We start from the raw sequence: 22,399 nt of genomic DNA on the forward strand, positions 1-22,399 counted from the left end.
ATGCGTATCAACTACTGAGGGAGTGCATAAGAAAAACTAGTCAGGGAGAGAGTTCAGCAGAGCTGGGAAGAAGAAAAAGGGAGAAAGAATGTAGTCTCAGGTAAAGTCCAGCTGCGGCCTGATCTATAAGAATCCTCTGCAGAATTTTCTCTCCTTCAGATGAGAAGGCAGGCCTTTTGTAGCCCCTTGGCCGTCAGTTACTGATGGGGGTGCCCAGCTTTTTTGTCAAGGCAGTTCCCAACAGCCGAGGGCAATTCCTTGGAGAAGGAGCCGTAGCTATGAGCTTTCACCAGTCAACAATCACAGCAGCTTTTGGGGAGACACTAAAACGGCAGCAACCACACCCTATAGTAATAAACTTTCTATCAAAACAGTGACAACATAAGGAGATATCCTGATGTTGCAACACTTGAAAAATATGCAAAAAGAGTTAGCTCTGTTGTGAAATCCTCTGCCCTTTTTATGTTTTCCATTTTTTCACATTTCTTGTGGTTGGAACATAAGTTGGAAATCAGAACAGAATCAACCAAGAGGTTAACACTTACTGAGCACCTATCATGTGACTTACATTGTGCTAAGTGCTGCTAAGAATAAAAAGAAATGCAAAATGAGGATTCTGTCATAGATCAGGAGGAATTTGAGGAAGAAAAGATTTACATACACAAGCGAATAATCAGACATGACAGCACTAACCCAAGTGTATCATACCAGGATGGTCTTAGAATTAAGTTCCAGTACAATGCTTACTCTATAAACTTGAGTAATGGTGCTTAATATCTTTGCTCATTTATTGAAGTGAAATATTTTCCACCACTGCTAGGGAAGTTGAAGAAGATAACAATGGTAAATTGTTGTAAATAACATAAAGGCAAGGACTAAAAGACATACCAACTATATGTTGTTATTGGGCAGATTCTATTACACAGAGATGGCAAGGGAAAACCACAGTCATTTGCCTATGCATTCATCTCCCTGGTGCAAATGGGCATTGTTCTATACCCCATGGCAGGATTAGAAATACCACCAGGGAACAAGTACACAAAGTTGTTATGGAAACCAGAATGCTTCAGCTCAGAGTTATTTACAGAGAACTTTCAGGATTATCACATTCAATAAAATCAAATCTGTTTTGCTTCACTGTGTGCCAGTACATCCCAATCACATATCTATTTTGAAGGGTCCTTCGATCAGCTGCACTTGAGTGAATACGGATTCAAGAGTCCCTGGGTGGTGGTCACATCACAAAAGTATAATTTATGTGTGGCCTTTCTGCAATTCATGTTTGGTGCTTGTTCACACTTGCCCCAACCATTGTCAAGTTTGCTGGCTTCTGCACTATAGGAACAAGGTGGCTGTTGACTGCCATTGGCAGGGAAACATTTCCTCCAATACAGCTGCTGTCTGTGTTGCCCAGTACTCATACAGCAGGACTTGTCTCTTCACTTTCTCTCAGCTCGACTTTCAAGCTAGATAGTAACAGCTGCCTCTGACCATCATTTTTGTTCATAATTGTGAGTTGGAATTTTTCCAGCTATCCCAATTCTTTGAAAAAAGTTGTAGGGTTGGGGTTTTTTGTTTGTTTGCTTGCTTGCTTTGTTTTATTTGTTGAGAGAATGAGAATTTTCATAGCCTTTGAGGGATCTTTTGAACCATTTGATGTTTCAGCAGATGAAACTGTGGAGGCTGTCAAGCTGATGATAAAGGTACGTACTTTGTCCCTAAGCCACTAAGATGTATACTAATTTTAACTACACAGTGGCTTTAAACTGTACATGAGGTAGAGATACTATTAGGCACATTTTCAGCAAATCAGGAAACTAAAACTATTTGAAAATATCATTATTTGCTTACACAACAGTTTGATAAGAAGATAGTAACTATGGAGGTGTTAGACAGGAAGCAAACTGAGTCAGTAAATTCTCCGGAAAAAGAAAAAAAGTTTAACATCTCTTTATGAAATGTGTGGGTTGCGCACTGGCCAGAGTATTACTGCAATTCTTCATAAAAGGACAAAAACAGGACATTAACTCTTAACTATATAAGAGCATGCCAGTTGTCAGATGGCACGTTTGGTGAGCAAGCAACTATAAAGATACAAAGGATTTTGGAGATGGAGAGAACTTTAAACAACGTCTGAGCTACAGCCTCATTTTGTATCCAGTGAAACTGAAGCTCAGAGAGGTTGACCATCTTACCTACGATTCAGAACCAGAATAAGAAATAATTTGGATTCAGTAGCTTTCTTATAAATTTTTAGAAATATTCCCTCTATGGGGCGCCTGGGTGGCTCCTTCAGCTCGGGTCATGGTCCCAGGGTCCTGGGATCGAGCCCCACATCGGGCTCTCTGCTTGGCGGGAAGCCTGCTTCTCCCTCTCCCACTCCCCCTGCTTGTGTTCCCTCTCTCGCTGTGTCTCTCTCTGTCAAATAAATAAAATCTTTGAAAAAAAAAAAGAAAGAAAGAAATATTCCCTCTACAATTGGGAAACTAAGACAAATATTAGGTCTCAACCATCAGATGGTATTTAACTCAGAGATGATCATTCCCATTTGCTAAGGCTCATTTATTGAATCACAGTTACATGATATTTGATAGATCACTGTGATTACTGAAATCTAGATCTTCTAACACAGAGGCTCTTAACCTTTCTATGTCATGAATCCCTTTGGCAGTCTGGCGAAGCCTATGGACTCCTCAGAATGTCTTCAAATGCATACAATAAAATACATACAAAGAAAAGGAAACCAGCATATTGAAATACAATTTTCAAACATTAAAAAACAAATTTGTGATATAGTAACACGTGGGCTTCTTTATTAACACATTATCAAATTTTAGCAATGTATCTAATAACTGTTGTAATTTCAAAGTGGTGATCAGTATAATATTTTGAGATTTCTGCAACAACTATAATGTGATATGAAAATATCTGTGATTTCTATTGGTGACAAAGTCATAGGTATAGCCAACTACTGCTTCTTTAGTTTGTTGCCTACATACATAATTGAAAGAAAATCTCAGTTTCCTTTAGAGTTAATAAAATATAGTTTTTTTCCCATCTAAACTCTACCCATAAACTTTTGGAGAGGTGTATAGGCTCCAGGTTAAGAACCCTTGTCCCGTACTTCTTCATCTGTCCAAAACAATTTTATAATTCTCAGTGGAAAAAAAAATGTAAAAGAAAAGAGATTATATTACTGGTCTAGTAATGTCAAGATATACTGTTTTTATAATATGCTATTGATTTTTAAGGATTATTTCCACATTCCTCTCTCTGAAGATGAACAAGGCAGGTGGTATCTGGAGCTGATGTATGCTGGGGCAGCCCTAAAGGACAGCTGGAATCTTGCTGATGTTGGAATATCTTTTGGTTCAACTCTCAAATGCTTTGTTAAGGTATGATGATCAGAATAACAATTGTTCCAGATACCTACCTCATTTTGAATAAAGTTGTGGATAATTCAACAAAAGTCATTTCATAACTTAGGAAGAAGTTTTCTCTTCTTGGCTTCTCCTCTCTTCCATTTGTCTAACTGGTCTTATGCATGATTTCTGCTGCACGGGGAAATAAGGTGTAGAGACTGGATGGAGTTCCCCTTGTTTACTCCTTATGTCCTTTCCCTCCTCTATCCCCCTTGTTGCTGCACCAGTCATCCCAGAACATCCCACAAACCAATATTGGAATGAGGGCAAGGGGTGGATCTGAAATATTGATGTAGAAGGAAAATTCGATCATTTCCTTGGATTCACAATGGATTAAGGGCAGGGGAGTGAGGAGAGGGAAGAAATTCTCAGTAACAATAAGAATGAAAAGGCAATTTCTGGGGCGCCTGGGTGGCTCAGTTGGTTAAGTGACTGCCTTCGGCTCAGGTCATGATCTCAGGGTCCTGGGATCGAGCCCCGTATCGGGCTCCCTGCTCCGCGGGAAGCCTGCTTCTCTCTTTCCCACTCCCCCTGCTTGTGTTCCCTCTCTTGCTGTCTCTCTCTCTCTCTGTCAAATAAATAAATAAAATCTTAAAAAAAAAAAAAAAAAGAAAAGGCAATTTCTACATCCAAATCCAGCCAAAGTAGCCATTCATGAATTAGGTGTACATACCTACACCTGGAGATAGCCTTTTCCATTTATAGTGTACTTAATTAGTGGTATTTAATTGGGGGTCCATGGATGGGCTTTAAGAACTTTACAAAACCCTAAAATTATAAAATATGCAAAATTATGTGCCTAGAGATTTTCTGGGTGGAGGATCCTTAATTTCTGACAATTTTTTTTCTTTTCTCTTTTTAAAATTTCTGACAATTTCTTAAAGAGACAGGTGGCCTAAAGAGTTTAAGAGCTGATCTCTAGGGAAGAAATGTTATTCAATACTAGTTCTTTATCCTGTATGAAAACATGAGCCACAAGGAACCAAGAAACTAAGTTCACACTCTCTGCTAAATGGAGCACTAATTTTCTCATATTTAGCATTAAAAATTTTTTATGATAGCCAAAGCTAGCTTTCTTGTTTTTTTTTTTACCATTTTAATTTATTTCAACCTTTATTAAAACCAAATTTTTTTTTTGATGTAGTGTTCCATGATTCATTGTTTGCGTATAACACCCAGTGCTCCATTCAATACATGCCCTCTTTAATACCCAACACCAGGCTAACCCATCCCTCCACCCCCCTCCCCTCAAGAACCCTCAGTTTGTTTCTCAGAGTGCATAGTCTCTCATGGTTCGTCTCCCCCTCCGATTTCCCCCCCTTCATTTTTCCCTTCCTACTATCTTTTTTTTTTTTAACATATAATGTATTTATTTGTTTCAGAGGTACAGGTCTGTGATTCATCAGTCTTACACAATTCACAGCACTCACCATAGCACATACCCTCTTTCATTGATTGACTAAGTGAGAAGTCTTTGTTTTAAAAAAATCTAAAATACTTACTACTAACTAGTAAAAACAGGGCACAGAAAAATTAGCATTGTGTGATCCCATTTAAGTAAACAAAAATAACATATTTGTACATGTGTTTGTAATGTTTTATGAGCATTTATTCATGTATTATTGTTATATTCTTGAAGAATGTTTAATTATCAAAAAGGTAAATAAAAACAACTCTGATTTCTTGTTTTCTCCTTCTGACACTAAGAAAATTATAGTATAATACTCTTTTAGGCAGACTAAATTCCATCTCATTTCTCTTTTTTTCATCTCATTTCTTAAATGTCTTTCCTTATATCTTTAAGTATATATACTATGTTTTTGGTGTATAGGATAAACCCTTTAAAATATCCTGGAATTTTCCAGCGCCAATAATGATGTTCGAGACCTTGTTGCTTGCTTACTTGGAGATAGTGGCATAAGTTTATTACTAATATTTGAGCTGCTGGAGGGATGGGATTGAGCCACAGCTACTCAGGGATGTAGATAATGTGTGTTAAGAGTATGAATAGGATACTATTATTTAACTCAGCACTGGTTTTATTTTCCTTAATTAAAAAATTCTAACTTTTATTTATTTTTGACTACGTAGTACATTCACATTGATACAAAAGATATAAAAAGTATATACAGTAAGAAGTCTTCCTCCCATCTCTGGCCCCCAGTTTCCCTCCCCAGAGGCAACCTATTTCATAGATTTACTTATAAAAACATTTCATAGGGCGCCTCGGTGGCTCAGATGGTTAAGCGTCTGCCTTCGGCTCAGATCGGGTCCCGCATTGGGCTCCCTGCTCTTTAGGAGCCTGCTTCTCCCTCCGCCTCTCTCTCTCTCTCTGTCTCTTATGAATAAATAAATAAAATCTTTAAAAAAATAAAAATATTTCATAAATTCTCCCAATAAAGCATCATCTATCACAGTGGTGCAAGTTGTCTTTGCACTGAACTCTAACCTTCCCCTGGAGTTAAACTCCTAATGGAAAAAAATAGAGTATAGAGGTAAAATGGGTTTACTCAAGAGACGCAGAATATAATTATGCATCCCAGGACTGGCCAACACACAGGGTTTAAATAAAAACTCTGAAGTTCCATGGAAATCTTACTGATCTTAATCTTCACCTTCTCCAGTAGAATCACATTTAGAGAATTTCATATGACTGGATTTGGGAAGAAAAACAGTATCTTGAATCTGAAGGAAGAGAATTACCTGCAAAGACCATAAATATTGGTTTTCATCCTGACTTAATTCCTATTTAGATTAGATGATAAAAGAGGCCTATTTCAAAAGTCCACACTATTTACTGTGTATGGATAATCATAGCCCAAAGTGGGTTTACAACAACAAAAATACTTCATGAAAATATCCCACACCTCAGAGAATGCAGTCAGGCCAGTTCTAAGCAGTCTAATCTATTTTAGGTAACAAAAGGTTACATTCTAAGTCATGTTGTTGCTTTATTGCATAATTAGATATATACAAATTTAAGTAGTACCTTTCCTTCTTAACTATGTTACTTCGTGAAATTAATTCTACCTTCTGAAAATCTTGAAGAGCTTGTCTCTTCATTTATTTTGGTACAACTTAGACATATCAAGATGTAAACCAATGCTTTTGCAAAGTTTAAAAATTTGCCAATTAAGCAATTTTCTTTTTTTAAAAAAATACAAGTAGAGGGGTGCCTGAGTGGCTCAATCGGGTAAGCATCTGCCTTCAGCTCAGGTCGGTCCTGGGATCAAGCCCCGCATCAGGCTCCCTGCTCAGTGTAGAGTCTGTTTCTCTCTCTCCCCCGTCCCCCCCACCCCCTGCTCATGCACATGTCCAAGCTCTCCCTCTCTCTCTCAAATAAATAAATAAAATCTTTAAAAATATATAAGTACACATTATGTGATGCGAAATAAATCCAAAATATTTGGTTTCTTTATTGTCCTTATATTTTGTGTGAATTACAAGGTTTTGCTTGTGTGAAAAGAGGGAAAGACTTTAGATAAATTAAGAGGTGATCTGCTCCTAAATACATTTTTTAAATAGTTAATATATTTTCCAGTTTCCCTGTGTATTATACCTTCTCCTTTAATAGTAATGTAGACATATTTGGAAAAGTGAATGGGGGGGGTGATATGAGAATAGTGGGGAAAGAACATTGCATTAATTTTTCCTTCTCAGGGGGAAAAAGTCCTATAGAAACCATAAGAAATATCTTCTATAGGATATACATCCAAGTTCTATTAACGTAAGAGTCAATCCTGCCCATTCATTGCTGCTGCAGGGCACTGTGTTCTATAAACCATGGCATGATGCAGTGGAAAGTCCTAGGTTATTGCTGGGCATGCAGAAATACTATCCCATTTGCCCCCTTCCCTCTAACCAGTGTTACTGTGGAAACTATTGCTTGAGTTTTGTTCACTGTTGGCACCCAGTGCCTAAAATAGTACCTGGCATATAGTAGGCTCTCCATAAAAATGTGATGAATAAATAAATTGACAAAGGACTTGAGAGGTAAAGTTTGAAAATTAACAAGAAGGTATACGATTGTTATCAGAAACATCATAACAAGGTATTGAGATGCATTTCAGGGTTTGGATTCCCTCCCTTACCGTGGCATCTCTCCACCCTCTGTACCCTCAAGGCAAGGTGCTCTGGCATCCTTGCCCTTTTTCCTTTCCAGCATCAGGGTTCTTAATTGCAAACAGCAGCAGAAACAAAGCCTGGACGATTTAAGCAGAAAATAAACATATTGAAAGGCTACTGGGTAGTTCACAGTCTTGACAGGAAGACTAGAGAATCGGGTTCAGAAAGTATGCAGCCAGAAACAATGTCTTCATCATGCCCAGAACTAGTCCAGGAAGTCCACCCCCGCAGCCACCTCTGAGCCCTCAAAGCCGGCACTGGACACTGCCTCCAGCCCTGCCACCAGACCAGCAATGCATCATCAGATCTGCTACCGCCAGGGACAATGCCCTGTGTCTGCCGCTTCTTGGCCTTACTGGCTCCTAATTCAAAGTAGGGCTGGTGAGTAGGCCGGATTGGCAGCACTCTGGCCACATGTCCAGCCCTTGCTGCAAACGGGGCTAACAAGCAACTCTCTGACAGGTCGTGCCTTCTAAAGTGTGAGGTGGCGGGCACCTGGGTGGCTTAGCCAGTTAAATGTCTGACTCTTAATTTCGGCTCAGGTCATGATCTCAGGGTTGTGAGATCAAGCCCTGTATCAGGCTCTGCACTAGGCATGGAGTCTGCTTGGGATTCTCTCTCTCCCTCTTCCTCTGCCCCTCTGCCACCTCTCTCTCATCTCTCCTTCTCTTAATAAATAAATAAATAAATAATAAAAATAAAATAAAGTGTGAGGTGGGTTCAGTCTCCCTAACACTCCTGCTGGGTTCCCTGCCTCCTTCTCTCACCATATTTCCACCAACCAAGCAAGGGCAGGGGTTAAAACTTAGTTCATCCTTTCTGGCATCCTTGGAATGTTGTTTTATGATGAGAGATTGAATTTATTGTGGTAGTATTTTTTTTTTTTAAGATTTATTTATTTACTTGAGAGAGAGACAGCAGAGTGAGAGAGAGAACCAGTGGGGTGGGTGGGTTGGGGAAGGGAGAGGGAAAAGTAGGCTCCCCACTGAGCATGGAGCCCAATGCGGGGCTTAATCCCAGGACCCTGGATTCATGACCTGAGCCAAAGGCAGATGCTTAACCAACTGAACCACCCAGGTGCCCCTGTGGTAGTACTGAGTAGATGTCTATCAGACAAGTTGGAGACTCTTAAACGAAATTAAAAGGTCTAAAATTGGTTCAAAATAATATACCTTTAACTTTTGAAAGACACAGTTAATGCATAAACACCAAAGTACAGGAGACACATAATATGTGACTTTAGATTTTAAATATATTTTATACACACCCTAAAAAAATGTATAAATATGTTTCTAAAAATGTATAACTTAGGGGTGCCTGAGTAGCTCAGTCGGTTGGGCATCTGACACTTGATTTCTGCTCAGGTCGTGATATCAGGGTCATGAGATCAAGCCCCAAATTGAGCTCTGCACTGGGCGTGGAGCCTGCTTGGGATTCTCTCTCTCCCTTTCCCACTGAGCCTCCTCCTACCACTCATGTGTGCTCTCTCTCAAAAAAAGAAAGGAAAAAAAGAAAAATGTATAATTTACAAATGAGGGATGCTTGGCTGGCTCAGTCAGAGATACATAGGACTCTTGATCCTGGGGTCCTTAGTTCGAGCCCCACATGGGGTGTAGAGATTACTTAAATTAAAAAAAAAAATTTTAACATAAAAACAATGTATAATTTACAAATGAAAACATGTTTCTTAAAAAAATGGCTATCTTGGGGTGCCTGGGTGGCTCAGTTGGTTGAGCGTCTGCCTTCAGCTCAGGTCATGATCCCAGGGTCCTGGGATTGAGCCCTGCATCAGGCTCCCTGCTCAGCAGAAAGCCTACTTCTCTCTCTCCTTCTCCAGCGCCCCCCCGCTTGTGTGCTTGCTCTTTCTATCAAATAAATAAATAAAATCTTTAAAAAATAATTTAAAAAATTTAAAAATGGCTATCTTTTCTAAAATAAGCCATAAAGAAGAGTATGTAAAGAAAGGTCCCTTAATTCAATGTCTTAGAATCCAAGTATAACCTCTCCAGGATGACTTTCATACAAAAGAAGGTTATGACGTCAAGATGTTTATGAAGACATCTCAACTTGAATTCATTCAGTTCAACAAAAAAAAAAATACTATTTCCTCTTTTCATCTACTCTGGAATAATTGGGGCAAGTTTCTGCTTTTTTAGCGCTGCAACTCCAGAACAGCAAAATATAAAAAAACAGAACCTGTGAAAACTGTACAGCCCTGTTCAAAACTTGCATTAACTTCTGTTTTCTTTCCATCTGTTTCTCTTTAACTTTTCTTATTTTATTTTTTTCACTTTTTTTAAAGATTTTATTTATTTTTTTGAGAGAGTGAGAGAGAGAGAGAGACATCACAAACGGGGGGGAAGGTTAGAGGGAGAAGCAGACTCCCCGCTAAGCAGGGAGCCCAATGTGGGGCTCAATCCCAGGACCCTGGGATCATGACCTGAGCTGAAGGCAGACACTTAACCGACTGAGCCACCCAGGCACACCTCCTATTTTATTGTTAATGCACATGTATGTATTTACAGTGAGTTTGCACGTGGGTTTTTAAGACAAAAGTGGGATTCTTACCATGAAATAGACCTACGTATTTGTTTTTATTGAAAAGTAAGACACGGGGGTGCCTGGGTGGCTCAGTCACTAAGCGTCTGCCTTCGGCTCAGGTCATGATCCCAGGGTGCTGGGATTGAGCCCCACATCGGGCTCCCTGCTCAGTGGGAAGTCTGCTTCTCCGTCTCCCACTCCCCCTGCTTGTGTTCCGTCTCTTACTATATCTCTCTCTGTCAAATAAATAAATAAAATCTTTAAAAAAAAAAGAAAGAAAGAAAAGTAAGACATGAAGGGTACTAAAGGAGAAAAATATGCAGCCAAGAATACTTTATCCAGCTAGGCTGTCACTGAAAATAGAAGGAGAGATAAAAAGCTTCCAGGACAAACAGAAACTAAAAGAATTTGTGATCAAACCAGGCCTACAAGAAATATTGAAAGGGGTCCTCTAAGCAAAGAGAGAGCCCAAAGGTAACATAGACCAGAAAGGAAGAGAGACAATATACAGTAACAGTTACCTCACAGGCAATACAATGGCACTAAATTAATATCTTTCAATAGTTAACCTGAATGTAAATGAGCTAAATGCCCCAATCAAAAGACACAGGGTATCAGATTGGATAAAAAAGCAAGACCCACTGATATGCTGTCTGCAATTTTAGACCCAAAGACACCTCCAGATTTAAAGTGAGGTGGTGGAAAACTATTTATCATGGTAATGAACATCAAAAGAAAGCTAGGGTGGCAATCCTTATATCAGACAAATTAGATTTTAAACCAAAGAATGTAATAAGAGATGAGGAAGGACACTATATCATAATTAAAGGGTCTATCCAACAAGAAGATCTAACAATTGTAAATATTTATGCCCCTAATATGGGAGCAGCCAATTATATAAGCCAATTAATAAAAAAATCAAAGAAACACATCAATAATAATACAATAATAGTAGGGGACTTTAACACCCCCCCCTCACTGCAATGGACAGATCATCTAAGCAAAAGATCAACAAGGAAATAAGAGCTTTGAATGACACACTGGACCAGATGGACTTCACAGATATATTCAGAACATCCCATTCCAAAGCAACAGAATACACTTTTTTCTATAGTGTAGATGAAACATTCTCCAGAATAGATCACATTCTGGGTCACAAACCAGGTCTCAACCAGTACTAAAAGATTGGGATCATTCCCTGCCTATTTTCAGACCACAATGCTTTGAAACTGGAACTCAATCACAAGAGGAAAGTCAGAAAGAACTCAAATACATGGAGGCTAAAGAGCATCCTACTAAAGAACGAATGGGTCAACCGGGAAATTAAAGACGAATTTTAAAAAATTCATGGAAACCAGTGAAAATGAAAACACAACTGTTCAAAATCTTTGGGATGCAGCAAAGGCAGTCCTAAGAGGGAAGTATATAGCACTACAAGCCTTTCTCAAGAAATAAGAAAGGTCTCAAATACACAACCTAACCCTATACCTAAAGGAGCTAGAAAAAGAACAGCAAATAAAGCCTAAACCCAGCAGGAGAAGAGAAATAATAAAGATTAGAGCAGAAATCAATGAAATAGAAACCCTAAGAACAGTAGAACAGATCAACGAAACTAGAAGCTGGTTCTTTGAAAGAATTAATAAGATTGATAAACCCCTGACCAGACTTATCAAAAAGAAAAGAGAAAGGACCTAAATAAATAAAATCATGAATGAAAGAGGAAAGATCACAACCAATGCTTAAGATATACAAAGAATTATAAGAACCTATTATGAGCATCTATATGCCAACAAACTAGACAATCTGGAAGATGGATGCATTCCTAGAGATGTATAAACTACAAAAACTGAACCAGGAAGAAATAGAAAACCTGAACAGGCCCATAACGAGCACGGAAATTGAAGAGGTAATCAAAAATCTCCCAAGAAACAAGAGTCCAGGACCAAATGGCTTCCCACAGGAATTCTACCAAACATTTAAAGAAGAATTAATACCTATTCTTCTGAAACTATTCCAAAAAATAGAAATGGAAGGAAAAGTTCCAAACTCTTTTTATGAGGCCAGCATTATCTTGATCTCAAAACCAGACAATAACCCCCACCAAAAAGGAGAATTACAGACCAATATACCTGATGAACATGGATGTAAAAATTCTCACCAAAATACTAGCCAATAGGATCTCACAGTACATTAAAAGGATTATTCACCATGACCAAATGGATTTATTCCTGAGCTGCAAGGGTGGTTCAACATCCACAAATCAATCAATGTGATACACTACATTAATAAAAGAAAGGACAAGAACCATATGATACTCTCAATAGATGCAGAAAAAGCATTTGACAAAGTACAGCATTCTTTCTTGATTAAAACTCTTCAGTGTAGGGATAGAGGGTACATACCTCAATATCATAAAAGCCATCTATGGAAAAACCCACAGTGAATATCATTCTCAACGGGGAAAAACTGATTGCTTTTCCCCTAAGGTCAGGAACACAGCAGGGATGTCCACTATCACAACTGTTGTTCAACATAGTACTAGAAGTCCTAGCCTCAGCAATCAGACAATAAAAAGAAATAAAAGGCATTAAAATTGGCAAAGAAGAAGTCAAACTCTCACTCTTTGCAGATGATATGATACTTTATGTGGAAAACCCAAAAGACCCCACCCCAAAACTGCTAGAACTCATACAGGAATTCAGTAAAGTGGCAGGATATAAAATCAATGCACAGAAATAAGTTGTATTTCTAGGGCGCCTGGGTGGCTCAGTTGGTTAAGCGACTGCCTTCGGCTCAGGTCATGATCCTGGAGTCCCGGGATCGAGTCCCGCATCGGGCTCCCTGCTCAGCGGGGGGTCTGCTTCTCCCTCTGACCCTCTTCCCGCTCGTGCTCTCTGTCTCTCATTCTCTCTCTCTCAAATAAATAAATAAAATCTTTTAAAAAAAAAAAAAAAAAAAAAAAAAAGAAATAAGTTGTATTTCTATACACCAACAACAACACAGAAGAAAGAGAAATCAAGGAGTCAATCCCATTTACAACTGCACCCAAAACCATAAGATACCTAGGAATAAACCTAACCAAAGAGGCAAAGGATCTGTACTCAGAAAACTATAGAATACTCAAGAAAGAAATTGAGGAAGACACAAAGAAATGGAAAAATGTTCCATGCTCATGGATTGGAAGAACAAATACTGTTAAAATGTTTATGCTACCTAGAGCAATCTACACATTCAATGCAATCCCTATCAAAATACCATCAACTTTTTTCCAAGAACTGGAACAAATAATCCTAAAATTTGTATGGAACCAGAAGAGACCCCAAATAGCCAGTGGAATGTTGAAAAAGAAAACCAAAGCTGGAGGCATCACAATTCTGGATGTCAGGCTCTATTACAAAGCTGTAATCATCAAGACAGTATGGTACTGGCACAAAAACAGACACATAGATCAATGGAACAGAATAGAGAGCCCAGAAATGGACCCTCAACTCTAGAGTCAACTAATCTTCAACAAAGCAGGAAAAAACGTCCAATGGAAAAAAGACAGTGTCTTCAACAAATGATGCTGGGAAAACTGGACAGCCACATGCAGAAAAATGAAACTGGACCATTTCCTTACACCATACACAAAAATAGAGTCAAAATGGATGAAAGACCTAAATGTGAGATAGGAATCCATCAAAATCCTTGATGAGAACACAGGCAGCAACCTCTTCGACCTCAGCCACAGCAACTTCTTCCTAGACACATAGCCAAAGGCAAGGGAAACAAAGGCAAAAATGAACTATTGGGACTTCAACAAGATAAAAAGTTTTTGCACAGCAAAGGAAACAGTCAACAAAACCAAAAGACAACCGACAGAATGGGAGAAGATATTGGCAAATGACATATCAAATAAAGGGCTAGTATCCAAAATCTATAAAGAAATTATCAAACTCAACACCCAAAGAACAAATAATCCAATCAAGAAATGGGCAGAAGACATGAACAGACATTTCTGCAAAGAAGACATCCAAATAGTCAACAGACACATGACAAAGTGCTCAACATCACTTGGCATCAGGGAAATACAAATCAAAACCATAATGAGATACCACCTTACACCAGTCAGAATGGCTAAAATTAACAAGTCAGGAAATGACAGATGTTGGCGAGGATGCAGAGAAAGGGGAACCCTCCTACATGGTTGGTGGGAATGCAAGCTGGTACAGCCACTCCGAAAAATCGTATGGAGGTTCCTCAAAAAGTTGAAAATAGAGCTACCCTATGAACCAGCAATTGCACTACTGGGTCTTTACCCCAAAGATACAAATATAGTGATCCAAAGGGGCACCTGCACCCCAATGTTTATAGCAGCCATGTCCACAATAGCCAAACTATGGAAAGAGCCCAGATGTCCATCAACAGATGAATGGATAAAGAAGATGTGGTATATATATACAATGGAATATGATGCAGGCATTAAAAAAAACCAAAACGAAATCTTGCCATTTGCAATGATATGGATGGAACTAGAGATGAAATCAGTAAATCAGAGAAAGACAATTATCATATGATCTCACTGATATGAGGAATTTAAGAAACAAGACAGAAGATCATAGGGAAAGGGAGGGAAAAATGAAACAAGATGAAATCAGAGAGGGAGACAAACCATACGAGACTCTTAATCTCAGGAAAGAAACTGAGAGTTGCTGGAATAGAGGGGGATTGGGGGATGAGGTGGTGGGGTGATGGACATTGGGAAGGGTATGTGCTATGGTGAGCACTCTGTGTTGTGTAGGACTGATGAATCACAGACCTCTACCCCTGAAACAAATGATACATTATATGTTAATAATAAAAAAACCCTCATAAATAACTGTGCTCAAACAATACAATTCAGTCAGAAGCAAAAAAAAAAAAAAAAAAAAGAAAAAGAAAAGAAAAGAAAGAGAAAAGAAAAGTAAGACATGTACCTCCTACCATGGTATCTTGGTTTATTTGTAAAGGGGAAAATCTAATTTTACATATGTTCAACAATGATTTGTGATGGTATTGTTTATTTAATAACATCTGACTTCCTTGAGTGTAACTACCAATGTTCCTTATTTAGAATATTCGAGGAGGGGTATCATATAGAGAGATGCCTTTTCTTATGTACATAAGGTGAGTTGACAATTTGCTGTTAATCCACATCCATCTGCTCCCTCTCCAAATAACCAACATGAAGAAGTGTCTCCAACTGGTGTGCCTCATTAGAACATAAAATGAGTTTTCTCACAAAAATAAGATTTATGAAATGGTGGATAAATAGAGTTAAAATAGTAGAAAGAGAACTATTTTCAGATACATCATGAATTAAATGGGCCTGGGAAGTTCCTGGGGGCTAAAAAAAAAAGAAAGAAAGAAAGAACAAACTCTGTAGGTGCTAATTTTCTTGCAATTTAAGAACCTAGCTCCATTAATAACTAACATATTTTCTTACTTGCACTTTTGATTTTCATCTAAACATTCCTATATATTTTGCAATTCTCCCTTATCACTTGTTTCAGAGTTTTATGTATACCTAGGTCATAGATGCTTATGTTTATTCTTATTCTGAGAAGCTCCTTTTTAACTTACTCTTCTAACATCATGTAGTTTCTAGTTCGCTATGAAGAGTGACTTGGGCCTTTGTTACTTTGTTTGTACATTACACATTTAATTTTAAGTATGAATTAGTATCCGTACCAAGGGCTAACAAGAAATCAGAGTAACCATAAAAGAAATAAGGAAAAGCTTTTGCCTAAAATATAATTTGTCTCTCTTCCCCCCCATCTTTTTATTTAGTTTTCATAGGAATTTCTTCCTGCCTATAAATATCACATAGATTAGGTTGGACTTTAATGGAGCCATAGGAAAGCATAAGCAGGTTGAAAGGGAAAGGGTAAATCCTATGTCCTTTCAATTTTTATTGCATGGGTTTATGAGAAGCTGTTGAGAAAAACTGTCCTAAGCAGTTTGAACTCAGGAAGCAGAGGGTTGGAACCTGCTTTTGGTGATTTGAGTCACTGAAGTGGGCCCCAGATCAAAGCACTGCAGTCTAATCGTTCAGCAATAACATTCATTACTCTTTAAAGGCTCTTTCAAAGAGATCTGCGTGTTGATTATGTTACCGCAATGTGTGATCTGGGAGAGGGGAATGAAGTAATGTATTATAAGCCTGAAGCAGGGAGGGGCTCCTGGGGAATCTGGAGGCAAATTTTGTTTTGGGGGTTTTTTTTTTAAGTTTTTCTTTCTTTCTTTTTTTTTTTTTAAGATTTTATTTATTTATTTGACAGAGAGAGATAGTGAGAGAGGGAACACAAGCAGGGGGAGTGGGAGAGGTAGAAGCAAGCTTCCCGCAGAGCAGGGAGCCCGATGCGGGGCTCGATCCCAGGACCTCGGGACAACGACCCGAGCCTAAGGCAGACGCTTAACGACTGAGCCACCCAGGCGCCCCTGGAGGCAAATTTCGATAGGAGAAGGGGAGGACTGAACAGGGCTGAACAAGAGAGCAATGACTGGCTGGAGCCCCCTTGACAAACCCATGCCCACTTGTCAGTTTGCTTAAGGCTCCTCTCCAAGACTCCCACGTTACAGTGGTTACAGTGATGGCACCCTGCACCCTCACACCTGCCAAGCCGACAAGAGCCCACTGAAGACAAACATGATTGTCCTGAATCCAATAAAGAGGAAGTAAAGCCAGCTTCATTTTTTGGTTTGAAAACTGAAAATGTTAATAGTCTTCTCTCTGCCCCCTTCCCATTTTCCCAGTTTGCTGTGTTTTTAGTTTTGGTTTGGCTTGATTCTTCTGTTGTTAACAGGAGGATTAATATTTTTCCCAAACTTTCCATCTTAACTCGACTTGAGATATATCAGTTCCACTTGCTTTCCTACTTAGATTGCAAAAGAAAAAAAAAAAAAGGAAACTTTTTGTCACTTATATTTAGAACTTCCTTTTTTAAACAGTAAAAATACATGTTTTTTTAAAGTCAAACCATACAGACAATAAAAAGCATAAAATGATAAGCAAAACATCCCCCCGCCTTGAACTGCGTTCCACTCCCCAGAGATAAACTCTCAGAAAGGATTTTAAAAATTGACTGAAGATTTAGAAACCATAGTACTTCCAAATCAAGTACATGCTGGTAGAGTTGTTTCTCAACTAACACCTCCAGAAGTGCAGCTTGGATATAATTATCAACATTCCTCTTGTGTTTCTGGTCTGTAGACTAAGAATAAGGGTCGCAAAACCCTGCCAAGCCTCCTTCATTTTACTCAAAGCAGGAGATTTCCTCAATAGTCTCAGGACAGATGAACAGGAGTCAGACCAGAAGTCAGGGAACCTAACTGGCCTTCGCTTTCATCCTTAGCACCCATGTCATGGGAGTAAGAGGCACCCAGAGCCACCCTCCAAAATGTTTCTCCCTCATTCCAACCCCCAGACAGTGTTTATTCCCGAGTTTCCTCCTTTTCTTTTCCCTTAGGAAGAAGACAAGCCAACTCTCTATGTGTTTAATGCTGTGACCCAAGAGACAATGCCAATGATGGAGAACATTTCCCTTCTTGGTAAAAAAGTGTCTGATCTGAGAACCCTGGTAGCTCTGAGATGTGGCTTCCCTGTGAGTGTTTTCTGCCTCCGGACCCCAGAGGGACTGGAGATGTATGACTGCAACACCCTGAGGGACTACCAAACAGACATCGGTACTGCCCACGATATTCAATACTGGCTACTGCTCAGCACTACGGTTCTTTTTTTTTTTTTAAGATTTTATTTATTTATTTGACAGAGAGACACATAGTGAGAGAGGGAACACAAGCAGGGGGAGTGGGAGAGGGAGAAGCAGGCTTCCTGTGGAGCAGAGAACCCGATGCAGGGCTCAACCCCAGGACCCTGGGATCATGACCTGAGCCGAAGGCAGACGCTTAATGACTGAGCCACCCAGGCACCCCGCACTATGGTTCTTTGATACCAGATTGGCAACAAATGGAGGAGTTCTTTCCAAACTAAAACTTCTGTAACCTCAGTGGGGATGTAAATTATCAACACCCCTCTCTGGTATCTAGGTCTGTAGACTAAAAAATAAGAAATGCCCCATGGACCTGCCATGTCTTGTTCTCTTTACTCAAAGCAGGATAACTTGTTAATATCCTCAGACTAGAAGAGCAAGACTCAGACCAGTTTATATTTTTCCCTTTCAAAATATATTTCAAGAATACATAGAAGCAAGTTCAAGTACACATTCTTTTTCTTCCTTTTAACACAGTGGCAGCATATGATACACAATGTCCTGAGCTTGCTTTATGTAATCTCATTTTAAAATACTGTTGGTTATATTAATATTTTAAATAGAGTGAAGTGGATACTGTGCAGTATCCCTGATGGATAGATTAGTGAGCTGGCATTCATCTCTGATGGACAGATTACAACCTTTCTTTAAATATTATACTTCCAGGTTGTGTCTGCTGTAGCCATACACCATTAAGACAAACTCAAAAGACTGTCAGATTGTTTTAACCCTATTGGAAAATGGTTCAAACCTTATAGAGATTCTTGCTTGAGGTGAATGAACCTTTGCCGACAATCAGCAGACCCTTATCTAATGTTGTGCTGTCACATTTGTTGCAATGGAATATGAGTTCTCCCAATTTATAGTAGGGCTTTGTAAACATCCCTGAATTAAGCAGTTTTGCTTTTTACAACTGCTAAATTTGCATTTATTGTTACTTCTCCTGACTATTATATTTGCTTATTCTTTCATGGTATTTTTAACTGAGGCTCTCAAAACTTTGACATTATTTATCATCCCTGTGTTTTTGTTTTGTTTTGTTTTAAAGATTTTATTTATTTATTTGACAGAGAGAGACAGGAGAGAGGGAACACAAGCAGGGGGAGTGGGAAAGGGAGAAGCAGGCCTCCTGCGGAGCAGGGAGCCCGATGTGGGGCTCGATCCCAGGACCCTGGGATCATGACCTGAGCTGAAGGCAGACGCTTAACAACTGAGCCACCCAGGTGCCCTCATCCCTGTTTTTGATCAAAGGAAGTGATGTTCTAGGATTTGTCCCCAGAGTCCCTCACAGTAAAGCACATACTGCTTTAATGCTTGCCAGGGAATCAGACCTACCCAGAACATGGTGGGGGCTTATGTGAGTAAGGACACACAAGAGGGATTTGTCCCCAAGCAATTTATGATCTAGTTATTTACTGAAACACAAAAGAATACATAAAAAAAATTAGGGTGACTGCACTTTAGGCCTATGCTGCTCAGATCATGATGTAACAGTTTAGAGCTAGAGCTAGAAGAGAATTTAGAAATGGCTTGGCCCAATCCCAAATTTTTACAGATTTAAAGAAAGCAAAAATGTTCCAGATAGTTAAGGGTATGTGAAGGACAATACACAGGCCTCCTAAAATGACCCTCTAGGAATGAGGGTTTTCAAATGTCAGGTCAGGGGCTCAAGCATGACCAGAGTAGACTGCTTTGGCCACCAAGAGAACACAGGGCATAGGAGGAGAGGCAAGAAAAGAAGAGCCCCAAAGAGAAGGGAGGAAAAGTCTTTGGTTGGCTTCATATCTTCACCTAAAGCATCCCTAGCATTCCTCAAGCAGCCAGCCCACCTTTTTTTTTTTTTTTTTTAAGATTTTACTTATTTATTCATTTGAGAGAGAGAGAGCGAGTGTGGGGAGGGACAGGGGTTCTATCCCAGAACCCTGAGATCATGACCCAAGCAGAAGGCAGATGCTTAACTGATTGAGCCACCCAGGTGCCCCAACCCACCTTTTTTTAACTAGAGGGTAAAGAATTTCTTAATTAGCCTATCTTCCAGGTTCTCCCCTTCCCAGTCAATGAGTCATCCCTGATGCTTTCAGGAGTTGAATCTTGATGCCTTTCCAAAGGCAGTGGAAAATCAGAAGGTCTTTGAGAAGCAGTCAAGTTCATATTAAAAATCAAGGACTTATGTAGCTCAATTAGTCACTGGACATATTAGCTCATATAAAAACACAGATCTGCCTCTGCACTCTGAGCATTCATAATAAAGTGGTAGAAATAAAACATGCACATATACTTAGTTATAGTAGTAAGTCAGCTCAATGGAGGCTGAAGGGCTTAAGGAAGGTATTCTGGAGAATGCTGGGCGTGAGCACACAAAGATGCGGGAAATATGGAAATTTGAAAGGGAAGACATTGCAGGCTTCTAAGCCAGGAGAAAAACACCAAACTACAGATTCATGAACATGGGCTTACTCCAGGGAAGCCAAATAGCAGGAGACTTCTGAAAAGTGGAGGAGCCTCACTGAGACCAATCGGAAACACAACTGGGGTCAGATTGAGAAGGGTCTTAGGGCTGAGGCAACAGAGCACAGGATTCATATGCTCGCAACCAGAGCCATGTACATTCTGGAACAGAAGTGTTTTAACAGAAGTTTAATCTGGTAGCAAGCAGCATGAAATACAGAAAGGAGTGAGGGGGAGAAGCAAGGTGATATGCCAACAGGCACTTTTGAGAATCCCAGTATTAACTAATTCCACTAGCAATAGAAGAGAGAGACAAATCTGAGAAACCCAGAAAGTAGACACAGGATGTCAGGCTGAATCACATTTAAGAAGAGGGAAGCACCAAAGCTCTGACACTAGGACTGTGGTGGTGAAATTGGGAAAAGGAGCTTATGCTTTGGGTACTAAACTTTAGATATAAAGAAATGCAGAGAGTGTATATTTTTTCCCCCTAAAAGTTACCCTGCTAATTAGTGGCAAAGCTGTAAGTCCAACTGACATCTTCCAATTCTCCTCCATGACAAACGTGGAGTGAGGGCTTAGTGATGGGTCCGGTTAGCAGATATTGCTGTAGGCACCCCGCCATGGAGTCAGGGAAGTAAGCCCTGTGAGAGGTGCTTTCCTTAGAGAGTATATACAGAGAGGAACATGTCAAGGGCCAAGGGCCAGTAGTCAGGACATGCTGAAGTCAGGGCAAATAGACAGAATAGGAGTCAGAAACTTAAAAACTGACATTAATCCTTTCTGGAATAAGGTGTGCATAATGAATGAATGAATGAATGCCTTTCCTTTACAGAATGCTGTCATTGGTATATGCCAATGGTAAATGCCTCACGGCATGTATTCATGGCCAGAATGAGCAATCACATCTGAGAGACTATTCCAGGAGCAGAGTCCTGGCAGTTCAGACCCTGAAATCTCAGCTGGCTCCAAGGCCCCTCTACCAACCTTTAGACCCCTTCGAGATCTACCATGTTATTTTAATTCCTTTTACAAGTGAGAAAACAGGCTCAGAGAAGTGACCTGCTCAAGGTCATATTGCCAAGAAATGGTAATCACACACTCAGGATTGGGTTCTTTCCAACAATTTATACTGCCAACCCAGAATGCTTTTATCGATATCTACTTTTATTGGTACTCTTTAAGTTCTGATCAATGTTTTGTTTCCCATTAGGGGAAACTCATACCAGGGAAATCATTTCCCTATTCAGGAAGAAAAAATCTCAAATCAGATAGGCAGATATTGACCTCAAAGTAAGTATCCCCCACCAGGGATACAAGGACCACATGGGTAGAGGTTGGAGACAATTCCTTAGAATGGGTGTTGTTGCTCATACCTGCTTTCCTGCATGGCTTGGCACGGTGATGGGTTTGCAAGTAGAAAGTGAGCAGATCCAGGTTTTGTAGATATATACAATCTTTAAAAAAAAAATCCAATATTAAGAATAGAGAATTTAAAAACTCATGTAGTGAAAGGCCCTGAAGTTTAAGTCTCATTAGTTTTACTTCCCTTTCAGTTATAGATTTTAGTTGTATTTTCTGCAGCAATGTAGCATTTTCCAAGTAAATTTCTATTTTCCAACAGAATTCCTAAGCTTACAAAGGAATTTAACATGTGACAAAAGAGGCATTACAAACCAATTGGGGTGGAAGGATTATCCAATAAATGGTGCTGGTTAACTTGCTTAGAAGTTCTCTGGATAAGGCACCTGGGTTGCTCAGTCAGTTAAGCACCTGCCTTTGGCTCAGGTCATGATCCCAGCGTCCTGGGATCAAGTCCCCCATCAGGCTCCTTGCTCACTGGGGAGCCTTCTTCTCCCTCTGCCCCTTCCCCCGCTTGTGCTCATTCTCTTTCTCCCTCTCTCTCACAAAAATAAATAAAATCTTTAAAAAAAAAAAAAAAAAGAAGTTCTCTGGATATTCAAAAGTTGAGCATTAAGAGAAAAACCAGCCATTGTTACCTTTGTTCTTTGAGAAATTAGGACTGCTTCATTGCAAGGAACTGAAATTGATAATTACAAAACCTGTAACAAT

The 22,399-nt window shown here is 39.5% G+C and overlaps 2 protein-coding genes across 2 annotated transcripts in view; one reads left to right on the forward strand and one right to left on the reverse strand.

Annotated features, from left to right (window-relative positions):
• The window catches only part of RNF13 (ring finger protein 13), a 219,542-nt gene that overhangs the window by 177,213 nt on the left and 19,930 nt on the right, over window positions 1-22,399 (reverse strand). The window lies entirely within an intron of this gene.
• Window positions 1,614-22,399, forward strand: part of ANKUB1 (ankyrin repeat and ubiquitin domain containing 1) — a 31,113-nt gene continuing 10,327 nt past the window's right edge. Inside the window, exons 1-3 of the mRNA XM_036115646.2 lie at window positions 1,614-1,703; window positions 3,252-3,395; window positions 17,576-17,792. Of these exons, the coding sequence (XP_035971539.2) occupies window positions 1,614-1,703; window positions 3,252-3,395; window positions 17,576-17,792 (451 nt within the window). The remainder of the gene's footprint in view (window positions 1,704-3,251; window positions 3,396-17,575; window positions 17,793-22,399) is intronic.

This window comes from Halichoerus grypus, chromosome 1 (assembly GCF_964656455.1).
Source record: "Halichoerus grypus chromosome 1, mHalGry1.hap1.1, whole genome shotgun sequence".
Taxonomy (NCBI): domain Eukaryota; kingdom Metazoa; phylum Chordata; class Mammalia; order Carnivora; family Phocidae; genus Halichoerus; species Halichoerus grypus.